The 22500-nt window shown below is 35.5% G+C and overlaps 1 protein-coding gene across 1 annotated transcript in view; it reads right to left on the bottom strand.

The window, feature by feature from the left end:
• Positions 1-286: 286 nt before the first annotated feature.
• Positions 287-22500, bottom strand: part of LOC144965414 (aldehyde dehydrogenase 1A1-like) — a 26086-nt gene continuing 3872 nt past the window's right edge. Inside the window, exons 4-16 of the mRNA XM_078900744.1 lie at positions 15558-15662; positions 14070-14210; positions 13044-13176; positions 12467-12528; positions 10887-11015; positions 10056-10169; positions 9479-9581; positions 8639-8823; positions 6186-6350; positions 2536-2693; positions 1818-1892; positions 1544-1583; positions 287-890 (exon numbers count right to left, since the gene is read on the bottom strand). Coding sequence (XP_078756870.1) covers positions 858-890; positions 1544-1583; positions 1818-1892; positions 2536-2693; positions 6186-6350; positions 8639-8823; positions 9479-9581; positions 10056-10169; positions 10887-11015; positions 12467-12528; positions 13044-13176; positions 14070-14210; positions 15558-15662 — 1443 coding nt within the window. The 3' untranslated portion in view covers positions 287-857. The remainder of the gene's footprint in view (positions 891-1543; positions 1584-1817; positions 1893-2535; positions 2694-6185; positions 6351-8638; positions 8824-9478; positions 9582-10055; positions 10170-10886; positions 11016-12466; positions 12529-13043; positions 13177-14069; positions 14211-15557; positions 15663-22500) is intronic.

The raw sequence follows: 22500 nt of genomic DNA, 5'->3' as shown, positions 1-22500 counted from the left end.
TGCAAAAACATGCATCTGTTTCAAACTGTTTGCTTTTGGGTGAAAGATATCAGTTAAGATCTGAGAAAAACTATTCCATGGCAAAGAGTACATGGAACAATGGATGTGTGTTAATAGAAGGTAAGGTAGGTAACATCTCCAGTATACAAGGAAAGTAAAGTGCCCAAACCCACAATAAATAACAAAGAAGATTAAGAAATAAAAGATAACATTTCCTTATGGAAAATTATATCAATTTAGCCTTTTCCCTCACCATGGCAAAAAAGAAGTCTTGGCAAAGCCAAAATGCATAAATGATAATAATTTTATTCCAAATTCAAATATTATTATTTTAAGGTATTACAAATCAACCATTTCATTCATTTTAGAAAAAATAATCACATATAATTAAACTATGCTGCTTGCACTAAAGGCAAATTAAATTTTCAAAAAACAACTCTTCTCAACAAAGGAAAAAACATTTCTACACAACATGAATTTAAGAACAAAAACAAAAATTAACTTTTTGTAATCATGTTTTGCTGACAAGTAGCCGGAAAAACTAATGTGTCATCCCTCATTCTTTAATAAGAACAAACTTAGACACCATGTCTTTTCTAAATAATATCTAAATACCTACTCATGAAAGACAATTCCGGAGTAAAAAAAAAAAGCAAAAAAAAACATCCCTTTTGCAGAGCAAGGAAAATATCAAAACTACTAACTGAGAAAGTTGGGGGAAAAAAATCACAACCTCATCTTTGTTTTGAGTGAAAAAAAAAGAAGAAATGGGCTTAGTTCTAGTTTTTAGTTAAATAAAAATTTTAAAAAACTTCAGGACCACCTCAGAGCTTGCTATTTGGTCTGCATTCACAATTTCAAGAGTTTTTCTCAGGAACACTGATGACAACCTGTAAATGGTGATGATTAAATGAAAGTATTATTTATAAACTGGAGAATCTAAATTTTTTTATCTACAGCTCTTATAAAACATTATTTGGACACATTAAACAATTATCAAATAACCTTGTAATGAATAATTAGTAAATGTCTTTTTTTTACAGATGCTAAATATAAAATTATTACAATATTGTATAAATATATAATATGTGGTGATAGGTACTACCTTTCTGCTTTACTAAATTCCCTCCAGAACGGCATGACACCAAAACTAAGGGCAGCAAATGATTTGCACACAATATGATTCTAATTTCCTTGTTTATTATCAGTGTTTATTTCATCGAATTATCAATAGTCACAATTTTGTGTGTGTGACAAGTAACTAGTAATTTTGCTATCCCTACCGTGATCTCTTGAATGACAAAATATATTTTGGAGTGATTTGAGATAATTCATCCACAAAAAGATTGATTCATATAGTATATACAAAGAAACGGAGAGAAAGAACAAGAAGTATGTCTTTTTACTCGAGTTCAGTGCTCAGAAAGAGATCAGTCTTTGTGTCTGTGTAAAAGTTCAGTAAATTTTTTGCCTCTTGAATTGGCAACCCTGTATATATAAATTAAGACAAAGTCTTCAAAGGAGAACTATAACTTCTACTTACGTTTTTGACTTCAACGTAGTTTTGTAAGCCATATTCACCCCTGCGGTGGAAAAAAAAAAATAATAATGAAATCATTTTAAAAATTGTTTTAATAAAAAACTGTTTATAATTTTATACACATCAAATGGTTAAAAAAATTATTTAATATCGTAAACTTTCATTTATAAACAAACAATTACATAGCATAAAACAAGTATAAAAATAAATTCAATCGTTTTGGGGGGGCATGGTAAAAATAATTCTATATTTATATTGCAAAATATATACAACTCACAATTCGCGACCAAGTCCAGACATTTTGAATCCTCCAAATGGACCTTGAGGTGTAACAGCATTGTAACAATTGATCCTGAGGCATACAAAAAAAAAAAACAGATTCAGAAAATAGATGAACTAGATCCACTTATTCTTATTTAAACTACCGTACCCTAGTTATTTTTGTTTGGCAATATTGGTGTAGGGTGTTTCTGCTTGAATTATTATGCTGAATGAAAATCTTATGTTTATTGACAGTTTTTTTATTTTATAATTTCACTGTTTAACTGGACCCATTTTAATTATGGAATCTAAAATACAAATCTGTATGGAGTCCTAAATCCAAAACTATCTCTCTGTAGTAGTAAAATTCAAGCTTTACAATTGCGACACTATTTAATCTCAGTTCAAGTTCAAGACAAATTCAATTTGAGCCCTATTTTTCAGTGAGAAAATACCCAAAATACATCTAATTTTATTCTAGGCTCTGCACTAAACCAAAACTGATCAGTATTGTGAATATCAGTCACCGATACAATTGATATTAGAATTATGCTAACCGTTAATAGGGTCATCGTATTGATTGCAAATATTGATAGTGCCTGTCCATTACCTGTGGACATTAAACTGTCCTCACCTCACAGGGAGAGCTGATCAGGTGCCCGCCCACCAAACACTTATCAACTCACCAACGGCATGACGCACTAGAATATGATAATGAAAAAAAAATCACTCACCAGCAAGTACCAGCCAGAACAGAGTGGGCAAATTTCAGTGCTTTGTTGATGTCTTTGGTAAATATGGCAGCACCAAGACCATATGAAGTAGCATTAGCTCTCTCAATAACCTCGTCCATGGTTTTGAACTTCATAATTTGCTGGACAGGTCCAAATATCTAAATGTATTTTTTGCACACACAAAAAGCAAATTGGACAAAGATAAATCACAAGAATTATATGGTTTTTTTTTAATGAAATAAGAGTCAGAATTTTCTTTCTATATCAACAGCAAAAGAAAACTGAAATGCCAATTGTAATTGTCATTTGTCAAGAGGGCAGCATGAAAAAAGGGAAAATAGTAATACAATGCAACCTCTCTATAGCAATATCGTTGGGAGCACACAAAAAAAAAAGAGAGTTGTCATTATAGAAAAGCAATCAAAAATAATGGGGGAAGGGGGGAGGAGAGATAAAGTACTTGATTATGGCTGTCTTTTTCCATCTACAATGGCCAGTTCAGGCGAAGAAGGCTACCTTGAAAATTGTGCTTGTTTACTATGTTTGTTTTTAAGGGTTTTAAGGCGCTTGCAATACATTTAGGTTATATCAGCGCCAGTAAAATGGGATAGTAAAAAGTTCTAAAATTACATTTAAAGCATCCAAGAGAAAGTAAGACAAAGGGGAACTGGGAACAAATAGGGATCAGGTGTAGATTCCAAGAGCACACCACCAATGAACTTAGTTTGAAATCACCTAGAATTCTCATCCGGACAAAATCCAACAAAGAGGAATACACTCAAATGTTTACATTATACATTAAAAATAACAAATATAATAATACATAACAGAGAGATGATTTAAAAGGAAAAAAATATCATCTCCCAAAACAATAACTATGCATTTGACTATTTCCCTCCCAGCCAGGACAAAACCAAGTAATCTCGTTCCAAGACAAAGACAGAAAAGCATGTTGGAAAACAGTTAGGGGGATAGAAGACACAATATGTACTTCCATGCCCACTATGGGAGGTCAGGAACCCCACCTGCTTGTTTACTATTGTCTTCGCCTGATCTAAACTAATGATAGGCCATGACGTCGGTGTGTTACTCACTTAACACTAAGATATGAAGTGAATAGAAAAGTGCCAGAAGACAATAGAGAATAAAAATTTTTTCGCGGCGGTGGTGGGGTTTGAACCTGCGACCTTATTGGTACGACAACTCCGCCTGGCAGGTGAGAGCGTGGCTCTACCGTGTGAGCTATCCACGAACACAAAAATATTCGTTTCAAACTCAAAGTCATTACTAGATCCCTCTCTCACCCACTTCTTGAGACCGCCGATTCGTTTCGTACACCACCGTCGCGAATAATTTTGACCAGCAGTTAAGCTTAATAGCCAATATTCTCAACACAAACATATAACATAGAAACGATTGAGACATTGAGTATGCTCCGGTGTATGGGGTGAATTTTTTAATTCAGAAAAGTGAGTGGAGCAGGCACTTATGTTGGTAACAACAAGATATGAAGTGAATAGAAAAGTGCCAGAAGACAATAGAGAATAAAAATTTTTTCGCGGCGGTGGTGGGGTTTGAACCTGCGACCTTATTGGTACGACAACTCCGCCTGGCAGGTGAGAGCGTGGCTCTACCGTGTGAGCTATCCACGAACACAAAAATATTCGTTTCAAACTCAAAGTCATTACTAGATCCCTCTCTCACCCACTTCTTGAGACCGCCGATTCGTTCGTACACCACCGTCGCGAATAATTTTGACCAGCAGTTAAGCTTAATAGCCAATATTCTCAACACAAACATATAACATAGAAACGATTGAGACATTGAGTATGCTCCGGTGTATGGGGTGAATTTTTTAATTCAGAAAAGTGAGTGGAGCAGGCACTTATGTTGGTAACAACAAGATATGAAGTGAATAGAAAAGTGCCAGAAGACAATAGAGAATAAAAATTTTTTTGTGTTCGTGGATAGCTCACACGGTAGAGCCACGCTCTCACCTGCCAGGCGGAGTTGTCGTACCAATAAGGTCGCAGGTTCAAACCCCACCACCGCCGCGAAAAAATTTTTATTCTCTATTGTCTTCTGGCACTTTTCTATTCACTTCATATCTTGTTGTTACCAACATAAGTGCCTGCTCCACTCACTTTTCTGAATTAAAAAATTCACCCCATACACCGGAGCATACTCAATGTCTCAATCGTTTCTATGTTATATGTTTGTGTTGAGAATATTGGCTATTAAGCTTAACTGCTGGTCAAAATTATTCGCGACGGTGGTGTACGAACGAATCGGCGGTCTCAAGAAGTGGGTGAGAGAGGGATCTAGTAATGACTTTGAGTTTGAAACGAATATTTTTGTGTTCGTGGATAGCTCACACGTAGAGCCACGCTCTCACCTGCCAGGCGGAGTTGTCGTACCAATAAGGTCGCAGGTTCAAACCCCACCACCGCCGCGAAAAAATTTTTATTCTCTATTGTCTTCTGGCACTTTTCTATTCACTTCATATCTTGTTGTTACCAACATAAGTGCCTGCTCCACTCACTTTTCTGAATTAAAAAATTCACCCCATACACCGGAGCATACTCAATGTCTCAATCGTTTCTATGATATATGTTTGTGTTGAGAATATTGGCTATTAAGCTTAACTGCTGGTCAAAATTATTCGCGACGGTGGTGTACGAACGAATCGGCGGTCTCAAGAAGTGGGTGAGAGAGGGATCTAGTAATGACTTTGAGTTTGAAACGAATATTTTTGTGTTCGTGGATAGCTCACACGGTAGAGCCACGCTCTCACCTGCCAGGCGGAGTTGTCGTACCAATAAGGTCGCAGGTTCAAACCCCACCACCGCCGCGAAAAAATTTTTGTTCTCTATTGTCTTCTGGCACTTTTCTATTCACTTCATATCTTGTTGTTACCAACATAAGTGCCTGCTCCACTCACTTTTCTGAATTAAAAAATTCACTTAACACTGTACTATGTCAGCACATCTACACCAACATCAATATTCCTCGGCATTTGCTGCTTTTTTTTTTTCTCTGCAGTTCAAACCCCTGCTATCTGATTTTCTCTCGGGTCTTGATGATTGTGGCCAAGTTATGGGGAATCCCCAAGACCCATTCCGTAGGTCTATTGCTGATGGCGCTTGTTCATGTTTCTAAGTAAGGTGTTATAGTCAGCGCTTTTCTCTTCAGCTTGGTACAAGTACAAGAGGACCTCATGATTCAATTTCAAATTCATGCGCATGATCAGTGATGAGAGATACCAATAGTGCAGTATCTTATAACTATAACTGAGGCTTGTTCCATTGTATGGAACGTTCACAGGCTGGTTTACTGCTGTGGCATTAGGTCAAATGGTTGGTGAACGCTCGTGCAATGCGAAGTGCTGGGTAAGCTTTTTTTGCCTAGTTTTATCTCACCTACAGAAAACGCCCACATCAACAGGTACGAAGAGGACTGGATATCATTTTTATGGGCTCCAAATACGGGAAAAATTCAGTGGTCGGAAAGCAAATGCTTAAGATTATTGTTACATTTTTTAAAGAAATGAAGAGAGCAGTAAGTTTTCATCAAAGCGTCGATAATTCAGTGACTGTGGCTCCAGTTAACACAAACCACTAAAAGATTAATATTCTAAATTTCTTTCTCACCTCTTCCTGGGCAATACACATGTCATCTGTCACATTGGAGAAGACTGTAGGTTTGATGAAATAGCCAACGTTTCCGTGTCTCTCGCCTCCAACTTCTACCTTAGCACCTTGTTTCTTGCCTTTCTCAATCAGGCCCAGAATTTTATTCATTTGTTCATCATCAATCTGCAGAATAAAAAAAAAAAGATTTGAATCAAATATCAAGCAACATTTTGGAACAATGTGAATTTAGTTACTGTCAACTGTCAATGGTTAAATATGTGACTCTCTCTCACAATCTAGTATATTGATGGTGTGTCCCGATACCATATATCCAACAAAAGTTGGTACTCCTATCTTTTCTGAATTCGCTCTGTGTCGGAGACAGATATTCCTCCACCTTTGATCTTATTCTGTTGAATGTTAATATGCTGAGCAGTTTTCTAAGTGTTGAAAGAAGAACAATTGGTCTTAGATTTTCTAGTGGTCCTTTTTTCTTATTTGTTTTTTTCAACAAAATTAGTTTACCGGAGCCGAGATCAAGATGTGTTTTATATTCGAACATTCCAATAAACATATTAGCAATGGCGACTAGGTGTGGTTCAGTTAGACATTTTAGCTCCTCTGCTTTGATGGTATCAATTCCTGGGGCCTTATGATTGTTAAGTTGGTAAATAGCTGCATTAACCTCAAGATCGGTTATTAGTTCTTCCAGTCTTGATTCGGGGTATTCTGATGGTTCTATCTATTGGTCCCCTTTGTACATATTCTCAAAGAAGTTTTTAACTCTTGCAACTATTTATTTGTCATCACAGATTACTTTACCCTCATCATCAGATTTTATAAGACAACTTTTTTGTTTCTTTTTAATGTTTTTAACAACTTTGAATATTTTCATGCTGTCTGGATGGGGCTGTTTCCATTTCCATTGCTATGTTGTCGATTTTGCTTCTATAATTGACAATAGATTGTGCTTTGATTTTATGCATCACTTGATTTCTCTGTGTTTTCCATTCTCGTTTTAGTTCTTCATCGTGGCAACTTTTAATATTGAGTTACTTTTGTTCTTCTGAAAGTTGTTGGGAGGATTGGACAGAAACTCCTTTTGAAATTTGTTGTCTTTGGAAGAGTTTCGTTTCTGACCAAAATGATAGTGTCGATCAATTTCTGGTGTTGTAGGGCAGGGTCTGTTTCCGCATTGATATGTCTAAGCTCAAGTTTGTTTGTTAGTTTGTTTTTGAAAGCATTACGTATATCTTTATCTTTTAGGCTAGTAAAATCTGTTGCTGGTTTTGGTCTGGGTTTAAAAAATCTTATTGTGCTGACTGCTTGAAAGAAATTACTAATAGTCTGTGGTCAGTGTTTATGTTTGTTCCAGAATATGTCCTTGCATTGTTCAGGTGTTTTTTGTAACGTTCTGGGACAACAACATAGTCAATTTGGTTATAAATCTTTATGATATTGTCATCCACTTTTATTGATCCTCCCCATGTGGTTATATGTCTAGATGGATGCTTGAATGCCAAATTGGCAATAAACATTCGGTTTTCTGTGCAAAAATCAATTAGGCATTATCATTTCTTTTGCCTTTGGAATAGTTGCCTAAACTGCATTCACCTTCTTATTTCTGGCCTATTTTTGAGATAAAATCCCCCACCAGTATGACATCTTTTCTATGTTTGTTTATGAGAATTTCTATTTCATCATAAATTTTTTCTCTCTCATCAGCGTCGATAACTGTTGATACTGCTGTGGGCATATGAGTGTTGATTATTATGGTAGATCTGTTGTTATTTAATACATTTGCAGAGTTCTTAATTTTTAATACTGCTAGCCTATCATGAATGATCCCGTATGATTCTAGATGTGGTAGCCATGCGTGAGATATTAGAAACCCCAAGCCCCCCTGTCTGTTTCCGTGTAGAAAGGTTATTAGTCAATTCCATTCAATGGTCTGGCCTGTTTCGGGTTGTTTAATGTCTGGAAGGCATAAGATATTGAAATCGTATTTCTTTTTTAAAATCCTTGATAAGATTGGTTGTCTTAATGTTCAAAGATAACTCACGCACATTGAACGACGCAATATTTATTTGTGATGATTTCACGTTTTCCATACAGCAAAAATTAAATGGGTATTCAGTTCCGTTTTTAATGTAAACACTGGTGAAAAAAAAAATATCGATAACTGGTCACTCACCAGCATTGGCGCGTCTCTACGGGAATACTGTCTATTCTAGTCATTCCTTCTTCGAAAAACACCATTTGTTCAAAAGAACATGCCATCAGATTATGATCTAAAACAAATTACATCATTAACAAGTCGAATAAATGCACACAAATTCACTTTTAGATTTGTTATGTGCAATGGACTCCAATCACGGAAGTCCGCCATATTTATACATATATAATTTTCTAATTTACAGTTGAAAGTAAAAAGCTCTGCAAAACACGTTTGTTTCTTTATTCTTTCCTACCTGTGGGCCATTCTTTGTTGTGGGGTCCCATGGATCACCAATAGTTCTCTTCTTGGCCAGTTCCCTGCTCTTGGCAACAAATTCATCATAAATATTCTCATGAACAAAAGTTCTGGTTCCAGCCACACAACACTGCCCCATGTTCGTCATGCAAGCTTCTTGGGCTTGAGGTACTACTTCATCAACTGTGAATTGAAAAATATATTATTTATTTTTATAAAGTCCTCTTAAATCTGTTGTTTGACTTTTGTAGTTGTAAATGACGTTGAGGACAAACTAAATAACAGAGCTTTTATTTGAACTGATAAAATAAAACACAAAGAGATCGGGGTTCCCAAATAAATAGAGCTATGGTGGACTTAATGATAAGAATGTCATTGAGGTATATTCACCATATGCCTATCTACTGAAATAAAATCTTTGTTATGAAAATCATATTTCATATTTCACAAAAAAAAAAAAAAAAATCAGCTTTCATAGCGTAAATTTAGTCGAAATAATTCAAAAGTAAGCAATTGTTTGAAGACAAAAAAAAAAATGTTTTTATTGACCCTGGTTATAAAATGAGATACACTAACTCTCCGCCACTAAAAACTACACATCTTGTTCCCATCAATCCCAATCATCTATACTTGACAATTTATTGAAGATTTTGATACGATATATTTTGTTTTCATTTTCAAAACTAACAAGTTTGTCTGTGCCTGTAGAATGCTAAATCAGGATCAATTGCTCAAAAGGGTATATGCTCCCCCATAACTATTGAAAGGAATGTGAGGATATTATAAATAAAAAGTAACATATGACAATGTTAAGTCTTTTGATAACAAAAACTCTTACGATCAACATCATCGAAAATGACACAGGGACTTTTGCCCCCCAATTCAAGGGTTGTTCTCTTAATGTTTGAAGCACCAGCAGCTTGCATAATGATTTGACCAACCTGTGAGAAAGAGATTTTTAATTAAAATCTAATATTAACCAACTCTTAATCATTCAAAAGATGTATGTGAGTGACTGCTTCAAAATAGTAGGACCAAGATGACTGAAAATTGAACTTATTGTTAAAAATAAAAAGAAACTTTATTTAAATTTAATGCTTTATTGAGGAGAATGAATATAGTGTAATTCCATTTTATCATTATTTGAAAACCAAACTTTGGATCATAGAATGATAACGTACCTTTTTAGTGACCCTGCACGAACGAAGGATGTGCTCTTTTATGTTGTGCCACAAATAAAATATAAATGGATACTAAGTACCTGGAATTTGTACAGTTAGATTGAGTCAGTAAAAGTAATTTTATGGAACTCTGGATAAAATTAATTAAAGTTTTCCATTCCATATCAATTTGATTTAACAACTAAATCATGTTTTGTAAAAAAAAAAACACAGCACGAAGTTTAATCTACACACCTCAGTAGAGCCAGTAAAAGCGACCTTGTTAATGTCTGGGTGGTTGGAGATAGCAGCACCACATGTTGGACCATAGCCAGGAATTATGTTCACAACACCAGGGGGAAAGCCAGCCTGTGAAATTATACATGAGTGAAACGTTGAAAACAATTCATAAAACACAAGTTAAAAGCTTTACCATCCACAATATGCATCGCAATGTTACATTTAGTATCTCAGCAGACTATAGGAAACCCGATATTCATTTCATACAGTACAAGTCACTTGTTTGGTGCTCTTTCTGTATTTAAATTATCTGTACTGCCCGCAACCGTTCACAGCTTAATTCAATGATTTAATCTAAATTACGTGTCTTGCTTAAGGACCTTCACAAAGGCTTTATAAACCAAAACATACCGAGCTGTCTTAAATCATTTAATGAAAAATGTTATAAAACCCAAAATACCAAGGAAAACAATACCAAACTATGCTTATTCGGTTTTGTTTGTCTTTAAGGGTTTTACGGCGCTTGCAACACATTTAGGTCATATCAGTGCCAGTAAAAAGGAAGAAAATGGGATAGTGAAAAGTTCTAGAATTACAATTAAAGCACCCAAGAAAAGGTAAGACAAAGGTGAATTGGTTCAAATGAGAAACAGATGTATATTCCAAGAGCACAATGTCAAAGTACTTAGTTTGAGATCACCTAATTGTCTCATCCAGACACAAGCACAGGTTCCAACTAAGAGGGATACACTGAAATCCAATGCTCATGGGAGGGAGGTAACCAATACATATCCTCTTCTTTAAGTGTTATTTCTTGCCTTAAAAATATAATTTTTAAAGTTATACCTCTTTGATGAGGGCTCCGAGATAGAGGGCAGTGAGAGGTGTTTGCTCAGCTGGTTTCAAGACTACTACGTTTCCAGCAGCCAATGCTGGTGCAATTTTCCACACTGCCATTGTGAGAGGGTAGTTCCACTGTGAGATAGAATAATGATGATTGAAAGATGATGATGTAGCAGATAAAAATAAACAGGCAAATATATATACAGTCGAATCCACTTAATCACACACACTCGGGAGTTCAGCATAGTGTGTCGATTAAGCGGAGTGTGCGATTAAGCAGAGAAGCTAATAAAAGCATCTAAGCCCCAGCTTTCCTGTGCAATTCACGCAGAACCTTCCTTTCTGGGCTTTCTATGGGTTTGGAACTGTCATATTCAAGACATAGCCTCATTAGAATGTTTATTTCTTAATTTTCATTTTTTATGTTTTACCATTGTTTGTAAGAACAATAATCATGAAGCATTGATTGCTTTCTATTCTGTGCATACTGTTTATAATCCCTTATCTCCAATCCCGCCAATGTAGACCATCTGTCAAGCGTTCTTCTTAGATTTAGCAGCGTTGTTTGTCCACCATGTCAAGTTTTTCAGTGTTAGTGACAGGGTGGTTTGTCACATTTCGATGACTCATCCTTATCTTCAGTATCCAGGCGTTGTCTTCTGTGTGGCTTAACGGAGCTCAGTAGCCCCTAAGATGTCAGTTCACCACTGGTGGGTATATTGTTGTCTATTGTCAAGAACTGGTCGAATGTTTCCGCTGAAAAGTTGTGTGGAAAGTGAACAGCATCGTTGATTTCATATGCCTGTTGGGTGTCACTGCAATCAAGGTATAGCAATTAAGCGGAGAAGGTGTGCGATTAAGCGGAGCTATTAAACAAACTACACAGTTGACACAAAAAAATGCAACCTCTGCCTAGCTAGACGAGAAATATCATATAGTTTTTTGTTTTTTTAAAATGCCACACTAAACAGAAAGAGAGAGATATTCGGCACAGGAAAAAATACTTACTGTCCAATACACACTACACAACCCAATGATACAACCACTATCCCAACTTTGGAGAATGTGTAAAAAAAACGAGGTGAGAACAAATAAGTCAATAATTCGCTCCACGACACTGTCGAGCACTCTACGTGGTTCCAGCTAACTCCCCTCAATCATATATATATATGATTTACTTATATATATATATAAACGTAAAAAGAAGGAATTACGGACATTAAATTTCATTTGATGGATTGACAAATTTCTGAAAATTATAGATAAAGATCTGAAAAAGTGACCTCAAGGCAAGCTTTTATTTGGGATGGCTTTTTTTCTTGTATTTTTCTCTCCGCTTTGTCTACCACTGTTTCATACACACTTTTTCATGTCTTTATCTCACACCCGTGCCTGTTTTAACTTGTCACTTTGGAAATATATGCCTAAATACATTATTAAATTGAAATCATGAAGTTATATTATCCTTTTTAGAAGTTTCCCAGTATATTGTCCTGCTCTACACAATTCATATAAATTAAAGTCTGACAATATCTGACAAATATTCCAAGTGGCTTTATTTACATAAGCAAATAATTACTTACAGGAATAATTTGACCACAGATTCCAACCGGTTCGTGACGAGTGTAACTAAAAAATTTTCCATCTGAGAAAAAAAAAAATCAAATTTGGATTATTCAACTGTAATGATAAATTATGAAAGAAAAAAATTGTCGTGTACAGCAATCATTTATTATAAAGTGACTGATTATGTTGGTTTGTTTTTTTTGGTTTTTTTTTTTTTTGGGGGGGGGGGGGGGGTTGTCATAAGTAGTACTTGGTACAGGTGATGCGGTGTAATTATGTTATTCATCTTTCTATCATAATTAAAAGTTAGATTATCCTATAAGTGCTTGAAGCCCGCTTTAAAGTTGAAGCTGATAACAAATTACAAGTATTAATTTTTTTCCTTCACACAAAATATTTACAAATGGAAATTGATTACACTCTTGTCTATCTTCATTTTTTTTTTCAAATTGAATATTTTTACTTGGTGGAACAGTAAAAATGAGTGATTAACTTGCATATTTGTCTATTTTAGTGATTAATATTAAACAGTATTAAAAATTTAATTTTCCTTAAAACTCTGCCAGGTGTGATTACAAAAATGACAATACTCACTGATAGGGATTGTCTTGCCATGGATCTTGTCAGCCCATCCAGCATAGTATTTCATGGTCATGACGCTGAAGAAGGTGTCTCCAACAGATCCGTGGAATGCAAATGCCTTTCCATTATCAATGGTTTCAAGACTCTAGAGTTTAATAAATTATGTTGATGATGATGATGAAAGATCTGATAAACAAAATATTGCATTCAACCATTATCCAAGTTGTGTGGAAACAGCCTTCTAGTTTTAGCATCTGCATTTCATTTATTATAAACATGTTAGTCATATTTGAAGTTTAGGTATATAAAAATCCAAGTTTCTAATATTACAAAACAATACATACTCTTTTATTTAATCCTCTAGCTTTTGGCACTACAAAGTGTGCTTTTGTGGCCCAGTAAGATCTTTTAACAAATCTTTCATAATTCGTTAATACAGAAAGAGGTTGGGGAATAAACAATCATAATCAAATAAACAATTAAAGGTAAACAAGAAAGCTGACCCATTTATGCAAATTTTGAAAATAAATGTTTATTTAGAGTAATTACAGAGCTGATTTAGACGATTACTTATTTTATTGTAAGGACCTGAAACAGAGTAAAATTCAAAACAAAAGACCAATAAATGATCACTTTTTAAAATGTCATTGATTGGGAGCTCCGTAACTTAAAATATGTATTTGATGAATAAGTAATTAATCTTTAAGTTTCGATCGCTCCACATTACTATGCTCACAATGTTATGACTAATATCAGGGAGGTTTTAAAATGTGTCTTTTAATCCATCAGGGGGTATGACTATTGTAACACTTACCATGATATGTTATGTTTTACTGAATGCATGGTTTGAGTTTACTGTAAAAAGATTATTTATCATAGAATGACAGTGCAACTGGGGCTTCATCGAAATCCCTGTTGCATGACTTATACAGTACTGTTCTCCTGTGATTAGGTATGCACTTACAACTAAATAAATAAGGGAGAATCTTTTTGGACAAAGGTTAAAAAACAATAATTTTCATATATACAATGGCATACCGCAATGTAGTTTACGTCTCTTTCAATGAGGGCAGCTAGTTTATAAAGCAATTCTCCCCTCTGGCTTGCATCCATCGTCCTCCATGGTGAACCCAAAGCAAAAGCCTTCTTGGCAGCTTCCACAGCTTTGTCCACATCAGCCTAAGGAATACAATTATATAATTATGCCTCTCAATGATTGTGCTGTTTATTTTTTTTTAAAAACCAAAAAAATAAATAAAAGTAGAGCACTTATAATATAGTGCAATATTATCCACTAAACATGCTCACAGTGCTTTACGAGAGGGTCCCTAGCCAACAGCAATACTAATCATGAAGGACAAGACCCGTTAGGTAATATTACCATTTTTGCGGACAGAGACACTGCTGTTTACGGCCAGATACTCATTTTACACCTGAGTATGATGACAGAATGTGAGTAAGGAACCTTTTCAAAGGACTCAACTATGCACCCCTCAGAGTGGGTCTCAAACCCAGGACCTTCTGATCTGAAGGTGAGAGCCATACCACTAGACCACATGGCTGCCAAACTGGTTTTAGAAGGTTAGTGGCGTTTAAGTAACAAAATAGGGAGTAAGCATTGTAAGATAAAGATATTTTTTTGTTTGTTTGTTGCTTTAGGTCTCTTCCAACACAATTGAGGTTATATGAGAGACCGCTGAAACAAAAAAACAAGCAATCTAACAAAAATAGTACAAATGTAAATCAAAATCATAACCTAAAGATATCATAAGCTAAATTATAAATAACCAAGAACAAACAGGCAGAAGATTTACAGAAAAAAAAAATATCCCCTGTCAAAAATACAATCACAAACCAAAGAAGCAGGATAGGCTAGTAAAGAGAAGAAGAAACAACATCACTATCGGATCGTACACCCATGCGAACATCATAGGTATATGATTCAAGGGTGATGCTCCCATCCAACCACCCGCAAGATAAAGATATGAAAACGTGTGAATCAAACAGTTCTAGACAAAGCAGAATGAAAAATACAAAAACAAAAACAAAAATCAGCCTGCCTTTAGTGGTGCTTACAGCACATTATACTTTGCCATTTACATTTTTGTTTGTTTTTATGAGTTTAAAGTCCTCTTGACACTTTTATGTTATTTAACTGCCCCCCCCCCCCCCCCCCCCATTAAAAAAAATAGGAAGATGAGGAGATGACAAAAATGTTGTAGATCCAGTTGTAATTACAAGCGCCCTAAAATAAATAAAACAAAAACTACTTCAAATTGACGTAGACGCCAAGAGGAAGCTATTTTTGTGTCTAGTCTGGCCAACATTTAAGTCCCACTCAGACAAGAATCACTGCCAAAAGGGATATACACTCAAGTGGTTACTATATAATATCTAAATTATATATATATATATATATATGTGTGTGTGTGTGTGTGTGTGTGTTGTGTGTGTGTGTGTATGTGTGAGTGTGTTAGTGTGTGGTGATATAATATGCGATAAATAAATAGTGAAAATAATTCTTACCTTATCACCCTCTGCAATTTCAGCAACCTTTTGGGCAGTGGCGGGATTGATTACTGGAAAAGTCTTGCCACTGACTGAATCCACCCATTCATTGTTGATGAACAGCTAGAAGAAATTAATTGAATAATGAAAATATGAGAGAGTAAATAAAATCTGAAAAATTCCCTAATTCGTGCGGCTATGTGGTCTTGTGGCATGACACTTTCGGATTATAAGGTCCTGGGTTCGAGCCTCGCTCGGCGCATAGTTGAGTCCTTGAAAAAGGCTCTTTACTCACATTATCTCACCGTACTCAGGTGTAAAATGAGTTAACAGCGTTGTCTCTGTCCGAAAAATTATAATATCGCCTAACAGGCGTCATGTCCTGTCCTACATGTTCAGCGTTGCTGTTGGCCAGGGACCCCCTGTAAAGCGCATGAGCACATTTAGTGGATATTGCCCTACATAAAAGCTCAATTTTCTTTTTTTTTTTAATTCGAAATTAGGCTTGGGTCTATTTCAAGGGAAGAAATAGCTGAAATAGCTCAAACGCAAGCCGCAATGTAGCCCCACAAAGTGAGTTCGGACTGTTTGACTTGCTCGTAACCATATAGCACAACAAGCATATAAAGCCAAGAAAACATCCGTGTTCCACACTTATTAGGGTGTATAATTTTTTTTTTTAATTAGACAACAGCTGTTCCAAAAATGTAACATTGTCTACCCATATTAACATTGTAGATTGTAAAATAAGCATATAGAAACAGTAAAATTAATATGCAAACTCAAATTTCTAAAGTTATTCAAAATTGGGATTTTTATTTAAAGAAAAGCGCCAGTGTAAGATCCATGCTGGATATTGGTATAACGAAATTATTAGTATCTTCTGGTATACTCAGTAGAATAGATCATTGTGATGCTGTTTTGTCTGGGTGCCCCAAGTATTCTATCGATAGGCTGCAGAAGATATAAAATAAGCCGGCCAGACTTGTTATTACGTCTACTCTACATGACCTTCACTGACTCCCTGTTCACTACAGAAAAGAGTACAAAATTCTTTTATACGCCTATAAAAATGTTTTACTAATGTAGGTCCTTCTTACTTACAATACAATACCTTATTGAAGTCTTTACACCTAGTCGTGTCTTAAGATCATCAGAGTGTCTTTTAATGAAAGAAATAAACTGCATTGATAATTTTCACCAAAAAGCATTTAACTGTACAGCTCAACGTCTATGGAACTCTGTCAGTGTTAGAACAAAATCTGCTCCTAGTGTTCTAACATTGTTTTATTTTGTTTGTTTGTTTGTTAAAAAATAAACATATGTTTGGATCTGTGTGTGTGTGTGTGGGGGGGGGGGGGGGGGGGGGGGGGAGTGTATGTGTTTGAGTTAATTGTAAAGTGATGCAGAGCACTTCTAAAGGGATGTTTGGGCGCTATAGAAATATTGTTATTATTATTATTATTATTATTATTATTATTATTATTATTATTATTATTATTATTATTACTATTATTATTATTATTATTATTATTATTATTATTATTATTATTATTATTATTATTATTATTATTATTATTATTATTATTTTATCATTACTAATATTTTTAACCGTGGAACGGACAATAGCAATTTTGCTTTCTATCCATTGGATAGGACGTTTACAAATTTAAAAAATCATAAATTACAAATCAAAATACATTCCGTTAGATCCAACAGACCCAGCTACCCAATCGCTGCGGCGACTTCATTCGGTATCAATCTCGGTCCCTTTGTGTGTTAGGCGAGTGCTCTACCAATTGAGCTATCGGGACGTCTAATCGACTGATGGATTTAATTTTTAGACGGAATTTAGTTAGATTGTATTATTACAGTATGACCAATTTTAATATGCATTTAATTCTAACAACGATAATTGCATGCACATGTGGCATTTGATTAGTTTGCTTATGCAGTGACGTGCTCTTATTTGCAGGTCTGATAACCCAATTCCTTGTGTTGTAATGAAAATCTAAAAAAAAAAAAAAATGACGCAAAATATTGTCCATTACAGCAATGTTAAACTAGGCCCATAAGTGGTTCGGATGTCAGATCTGCATATATGTACACGTCGTTCTCAGATTTCGGTACGAAGTTTGTCATGGGGCAACTAACTATAAATATATTTGTGCCGAGAGGGAGAGAGTTGCCAAAACGCGTAATTATAAAAGGATTTGGTTAATTCCGAGCGCAATGGCCTCAGCATATAAATTCCACATGTAAACAAGCATCCGAAAAGACGAGGACAGAAACCAATAAATATGCATTTTAAAAAAAAATGGAAGCCATTGTAATTCAGATTTACATTTAATATAAGCAGCCACGAGAAACGCCCCCTTTAAATTATACTATTTGCTAACATAAACAGGGCTTATTTTACTTGCAACCTAAGCAGCCAATACAATCAGATTTGGATTGTCGGTTTTATCAGATAAAGACGTTTAGGACTTGATGTGTTGAATGGGAAAGTTGACACATTGACTGTGCTAAGATCCATATAAACATGGCTTGTTAGCTAGTCGGCGACATTGTATTATCACATCATGACTAAACGACTTCTGGAGTTGTAATCGCTGTCATCATCATCATCGTCGTCGTTGTCGTCTTCACCATCATCATTGTCATCATCATCATCATGATCATCATCAACACAACTACCTCTACCACCATCACCACCACAATCACCATCATTTTTACTTATTATAACACAAATTCCTATAAAATCATCGTTAAAGTAGTATATATGAAAATACGAAAAAAAAGTAAATATATTTTTCAAGAAAGTCGAGATAAGAAGTATAGATAGAGATTTTAGTTTGATTTAAAGTGTCAACAAAACAAACAAAAAATAACAATGTTGCTTATTATTCCCCTTTGTTTTTATTAAGTGACGTAAAAAGTAATACTGACCAAACTCAATACACGTTCAGTTCTGTGCAGTGCATGGAAATTTATTTTAAAAGGTGAAGGTCAGAAGTTTTTAAATCAACAAACTTCTGTTCAGTGCAGTGTACGGAAAATCATTTTAAACGGTGAAGGTCAGAAGTCATTCATTTTTTGATAAATAACTGCTTACCTTTACCGTTGTCACAAGCGGTCATTAATGCATTTTAGTTTGGCTCGTTTATTCCTATTAGAGACTACAAAGATGTGTTATAATATCGTTTTGGCCAATTATGTGTGTGTAATAGAATAGTTCGTTACCTCACAAGGTTAGTTTGAGATCAACTAAAAGTCTCATCCAGACACAAGCACATGTCTCCAACTAAGAGGAATACACTAAAATGTTTACAAATCATATATATGTAAACAAAACAATATCGTGCACAACAGAGAGATGGTTTACAAAATAAAAATAAATACCATCTCCCAAAACTCTAACTATAAATTTGACTGTTTCCCTCCAAGCTAGGGTATCCGACCAGAGTCATGCAAAATCCAAGTAATCTCATTCCAAGACAAAGACAGAAAGCATGTTGGAAAACAGACATATGGGATAGAAGACACTGTAAATGCCTCATTGTCCTCTACGGGAAGTCAGGCATGACGTACGCCTATGGATGCATATACGAGATGGAAGTCGGTTTGAACGAATTCAATCGCTCGAGGGGGCGGGGACATAAACTCCTCGAAACTGGGAGAGAAGTTGCCATGTTTCTACACCAGCAAGAGAAGGCACTGGTTGGCAGCGAATCGGCTTCGGTCGAGAACCTGCCAAACGGCAAAATCGCTTCATCAGTGGGGACTTTCCATCAGTCCAATATGTATCCGTTTTGGTAATGACCCAAAGCAACAGAGCATCTAGTCGAACGGTGTGTTGTGACAAAGCTTCCAGGTGGGTTTGCGACGGTGCACGAGTGCGGTGAAAAAATTTGCTTATTGGATCGATCGTCATAACAGCTGCCACATAGGCTCCGGGGTGGTTTGCGACGGTGCATGATTACGGTACGGAATTTGCATCCTGGATCGATCGTCATAACACAGTAGTATTAGCATCATTAGAAGCTGCGGCTGCCACGTAGATCAAAATAATTTTTATAAGACCAACCAATCGAAAAACACTATGCTCTATGGGGCCTATTTCTCCTAAAAGGACTGCTATACCACACACGCAATTTGTGACCATGTGTAACCCACTGTCTTAAAAATGTATAATGTCCAGTTGAACCAGGTGCTTAAAAGTCAACCGTTTAAATCAAGCTGATTAAAAATATGAACATAGCTCTTTTGTTAGCACTCTAAAATACTGAATCTATCTATTTTGCTCAACAAAATGCATAAACTCAACGAAATCTCATAACATTGTGTCTATAATTCAACTTTCAGCTTCCCAAAATAATACTGTTTTGAAGCAGTGAGTCATGTAATGATTGATTCATCACTGAGACACATCAAAACAGCCAATCATAGGATAACGATAAAGGGTCTATCAAAGGCTAAAATGAGAGGCCTTAAGTAATAATAATAATCATAATATAAGCCACAAAATCGTTATATTAAATCTGACGAGTCATTGTTACTGCGTTATCTCAAACAGCCCAATGTCAACAAAGGACATTAGTTCACTGTATATTATCTATCGACAGTAAGATTGTAGAGCGGTCAATGTCACCGCCAGGTCAGGTCGGGAGCGCGCGCGGGGAGGGGGGGGGTAGTATACATCCTCCCTCTGATTTTAAAGATGAGAAGATTGATTTTTTTTGGTTGATATTAATAGATTTGGCCTACCCACCAATGTAAGGATTCAGTACATTCGTTTATTTCAGGCCAGGGGAAGGGGGGGGGGGGGGGGGGAAGGGGGTGTCCAATCCACGTCATCCCACCCTAAAGGGAATGCAAGCAAACCACTGGAATTAACACGTTGTACAGAGATAGATTGTTTTCTGTGATTTTAAAAGATACTCGGTCTATCCTGCCGTACCCTGGGAAAACACGGAATTAAGCGAAGTCCCAGGTTTGAGCGTTTTCAATATAAAAAATGACCAACCAAACAGGCAACGAAATTAATCAAATACGACCCATTGTTCCAAAACAGTATTATGTCGGGATGCTCCAAAATGCTAAAAAGTAAAATTAAAGCTAAACTGATCAAACTATATGTAAGTTTGTTTTTCAGCAATCTGAAATTTTGTTATATTTCTCAATAAACGATTTAGAATTCAGTTTTCAGTTCTTAGTCATCCCGACATAATACCATTTTGAGACGCGGGTTACAACTAACTGATATTTAAATTTTTCAACAACTAAATAAACAGATTAATGATGTTATGGCGGTGGTGATGATGGCAACGAATGCCATTAATGAAGTAGTGATGATAATGATCATGTTAGTGACGATAACGAAGACAACGACCACGATGGTGATGATGATGACGATGATGATGATGATGATGGTGGTGGTGGTTGGGGGTGGTGGTGGTGGTGATAATAATGATGGTTATTGTAGTGGCGTTGTCTGTCTTAGGCACCATGTGATGTCTGATAATTATCAGTTATGTTTTCTGTTACCCACCTAAAACAGTCTCTTTGCAAAAATAAAAAAAAAAATAAACAAAACAAAACAAAAAAAACTAGGAGAGGTCTAATATACAATGAAATGATGATGGTCGTCGTAGAATCGGCGATCGATGATATTTGAATGCAATGTAAAATTATGACCTTAGGCTGCATAAAGTGAGGGAAAGAAAACAAAAAAAAACCCAATGATAAACTGGACCAAGATTCCTTTAAGATCTGAACAGATAATGACATTTGGCGTAAAGCCAGAATTTATGTTTGATAACCGTGATAAATTGTCTCTGATAACAATACAGATTAGACTGGCATTACTGCTGTCAAGCAAGGCGAATTTAATCAATTTGATTTGGCTAAGAGTCGCTATATTATTTTTTTAAAAGAAGGATAATATTTATTATGCAGTTATGCCCATTGTTCTCGTAAATTACTTGCTCAGAACGTTTTACAGACTCTAGTTTATTATTCACGTAGCTAACACGTAAGCATATATATATATTACACACACACACACACACACACACACACACACACACACACACACACACAAATAAAAGCCCCCCAAGCCAACTGCAACACTTAAAACTATACGACAAGACATGATGACTATAAGTATAAGGTGGATATTGCGTTTTTAAAACAATCTCGGGAGAAACAACGCCAGGTACTCTTTTTACATCCGATATTATGATGGTATACGAATGTGAGTAAAATGTCTCCAAATTAGCGCCGCCTAAAGTGAGACTCGCACCAAGTGCCTATGGATCAGAGGCCGTGTGTCATACCACTATACCTCGAAGCATAAAATATAAATCTATGATTTAATATGTAACCTATCGTCTCAAAACGGTATTATGACTGCAATGTTTTATACAATTATTTTGGCAATTATGTTCTTTGTTTCCATGTTTTAATTTGATCACCTGCGTTCGCAACTAAGTCATTATCTGTAAATGAACGCTTTGAGATGTTTAGTCAATGGAAAGCTCTCAAAAAGTGTCATTTATAATTATTATCATTATTATTATTATTATTATTATTATTATTATTATTATTATTATTATTATTATTATTATTATTATTATTATTATTATTATTATTATTATTATTATTATTATTATACCGGGGGGGGGGGGGCGAAGTGGCCAAGTGGTTAAGGCATTGCACTGTGACCCGGTTCGAGCCCCGCTTCAGGCACTTTCGTTTTTTTTTTCCATGAGCAAGATTGTTTTGTTTTTGTTTTTAAGGTTTTTACGGCGCTTGCAACACATTAAGGTCATATCAGCGCCAGTACAAAGGGAGAAAATGGAATAGTAAAAGCTTCTAGAATGACGATTAAGTGCCCAAGAAAAGGGGAATTGGTTCAAATAGGAAACAGATGTCGATTCCAAAAGCACACTATCAAAGT

This window comes from Berghia stephanieae, chromosome 2, assembly GCF_034508935.2.
Source record: "Berghia stephanieae isolate SIO BIC M18660-M18661 chromosome 2, UCSD_Bste_1.3, whole genome shotgun sequence".
NCBI lineage: Eukaryota > Metazoa > Mollusca > Gastropoda > Nudibranchia > Aeolidiidae > Berghia > Berghia stephanieae.
The sequence above is the reverse complement of the archived record's forward strand: the minus strand, read 5'-3'. Positions and strand labels throughout refer to the sequence as shown.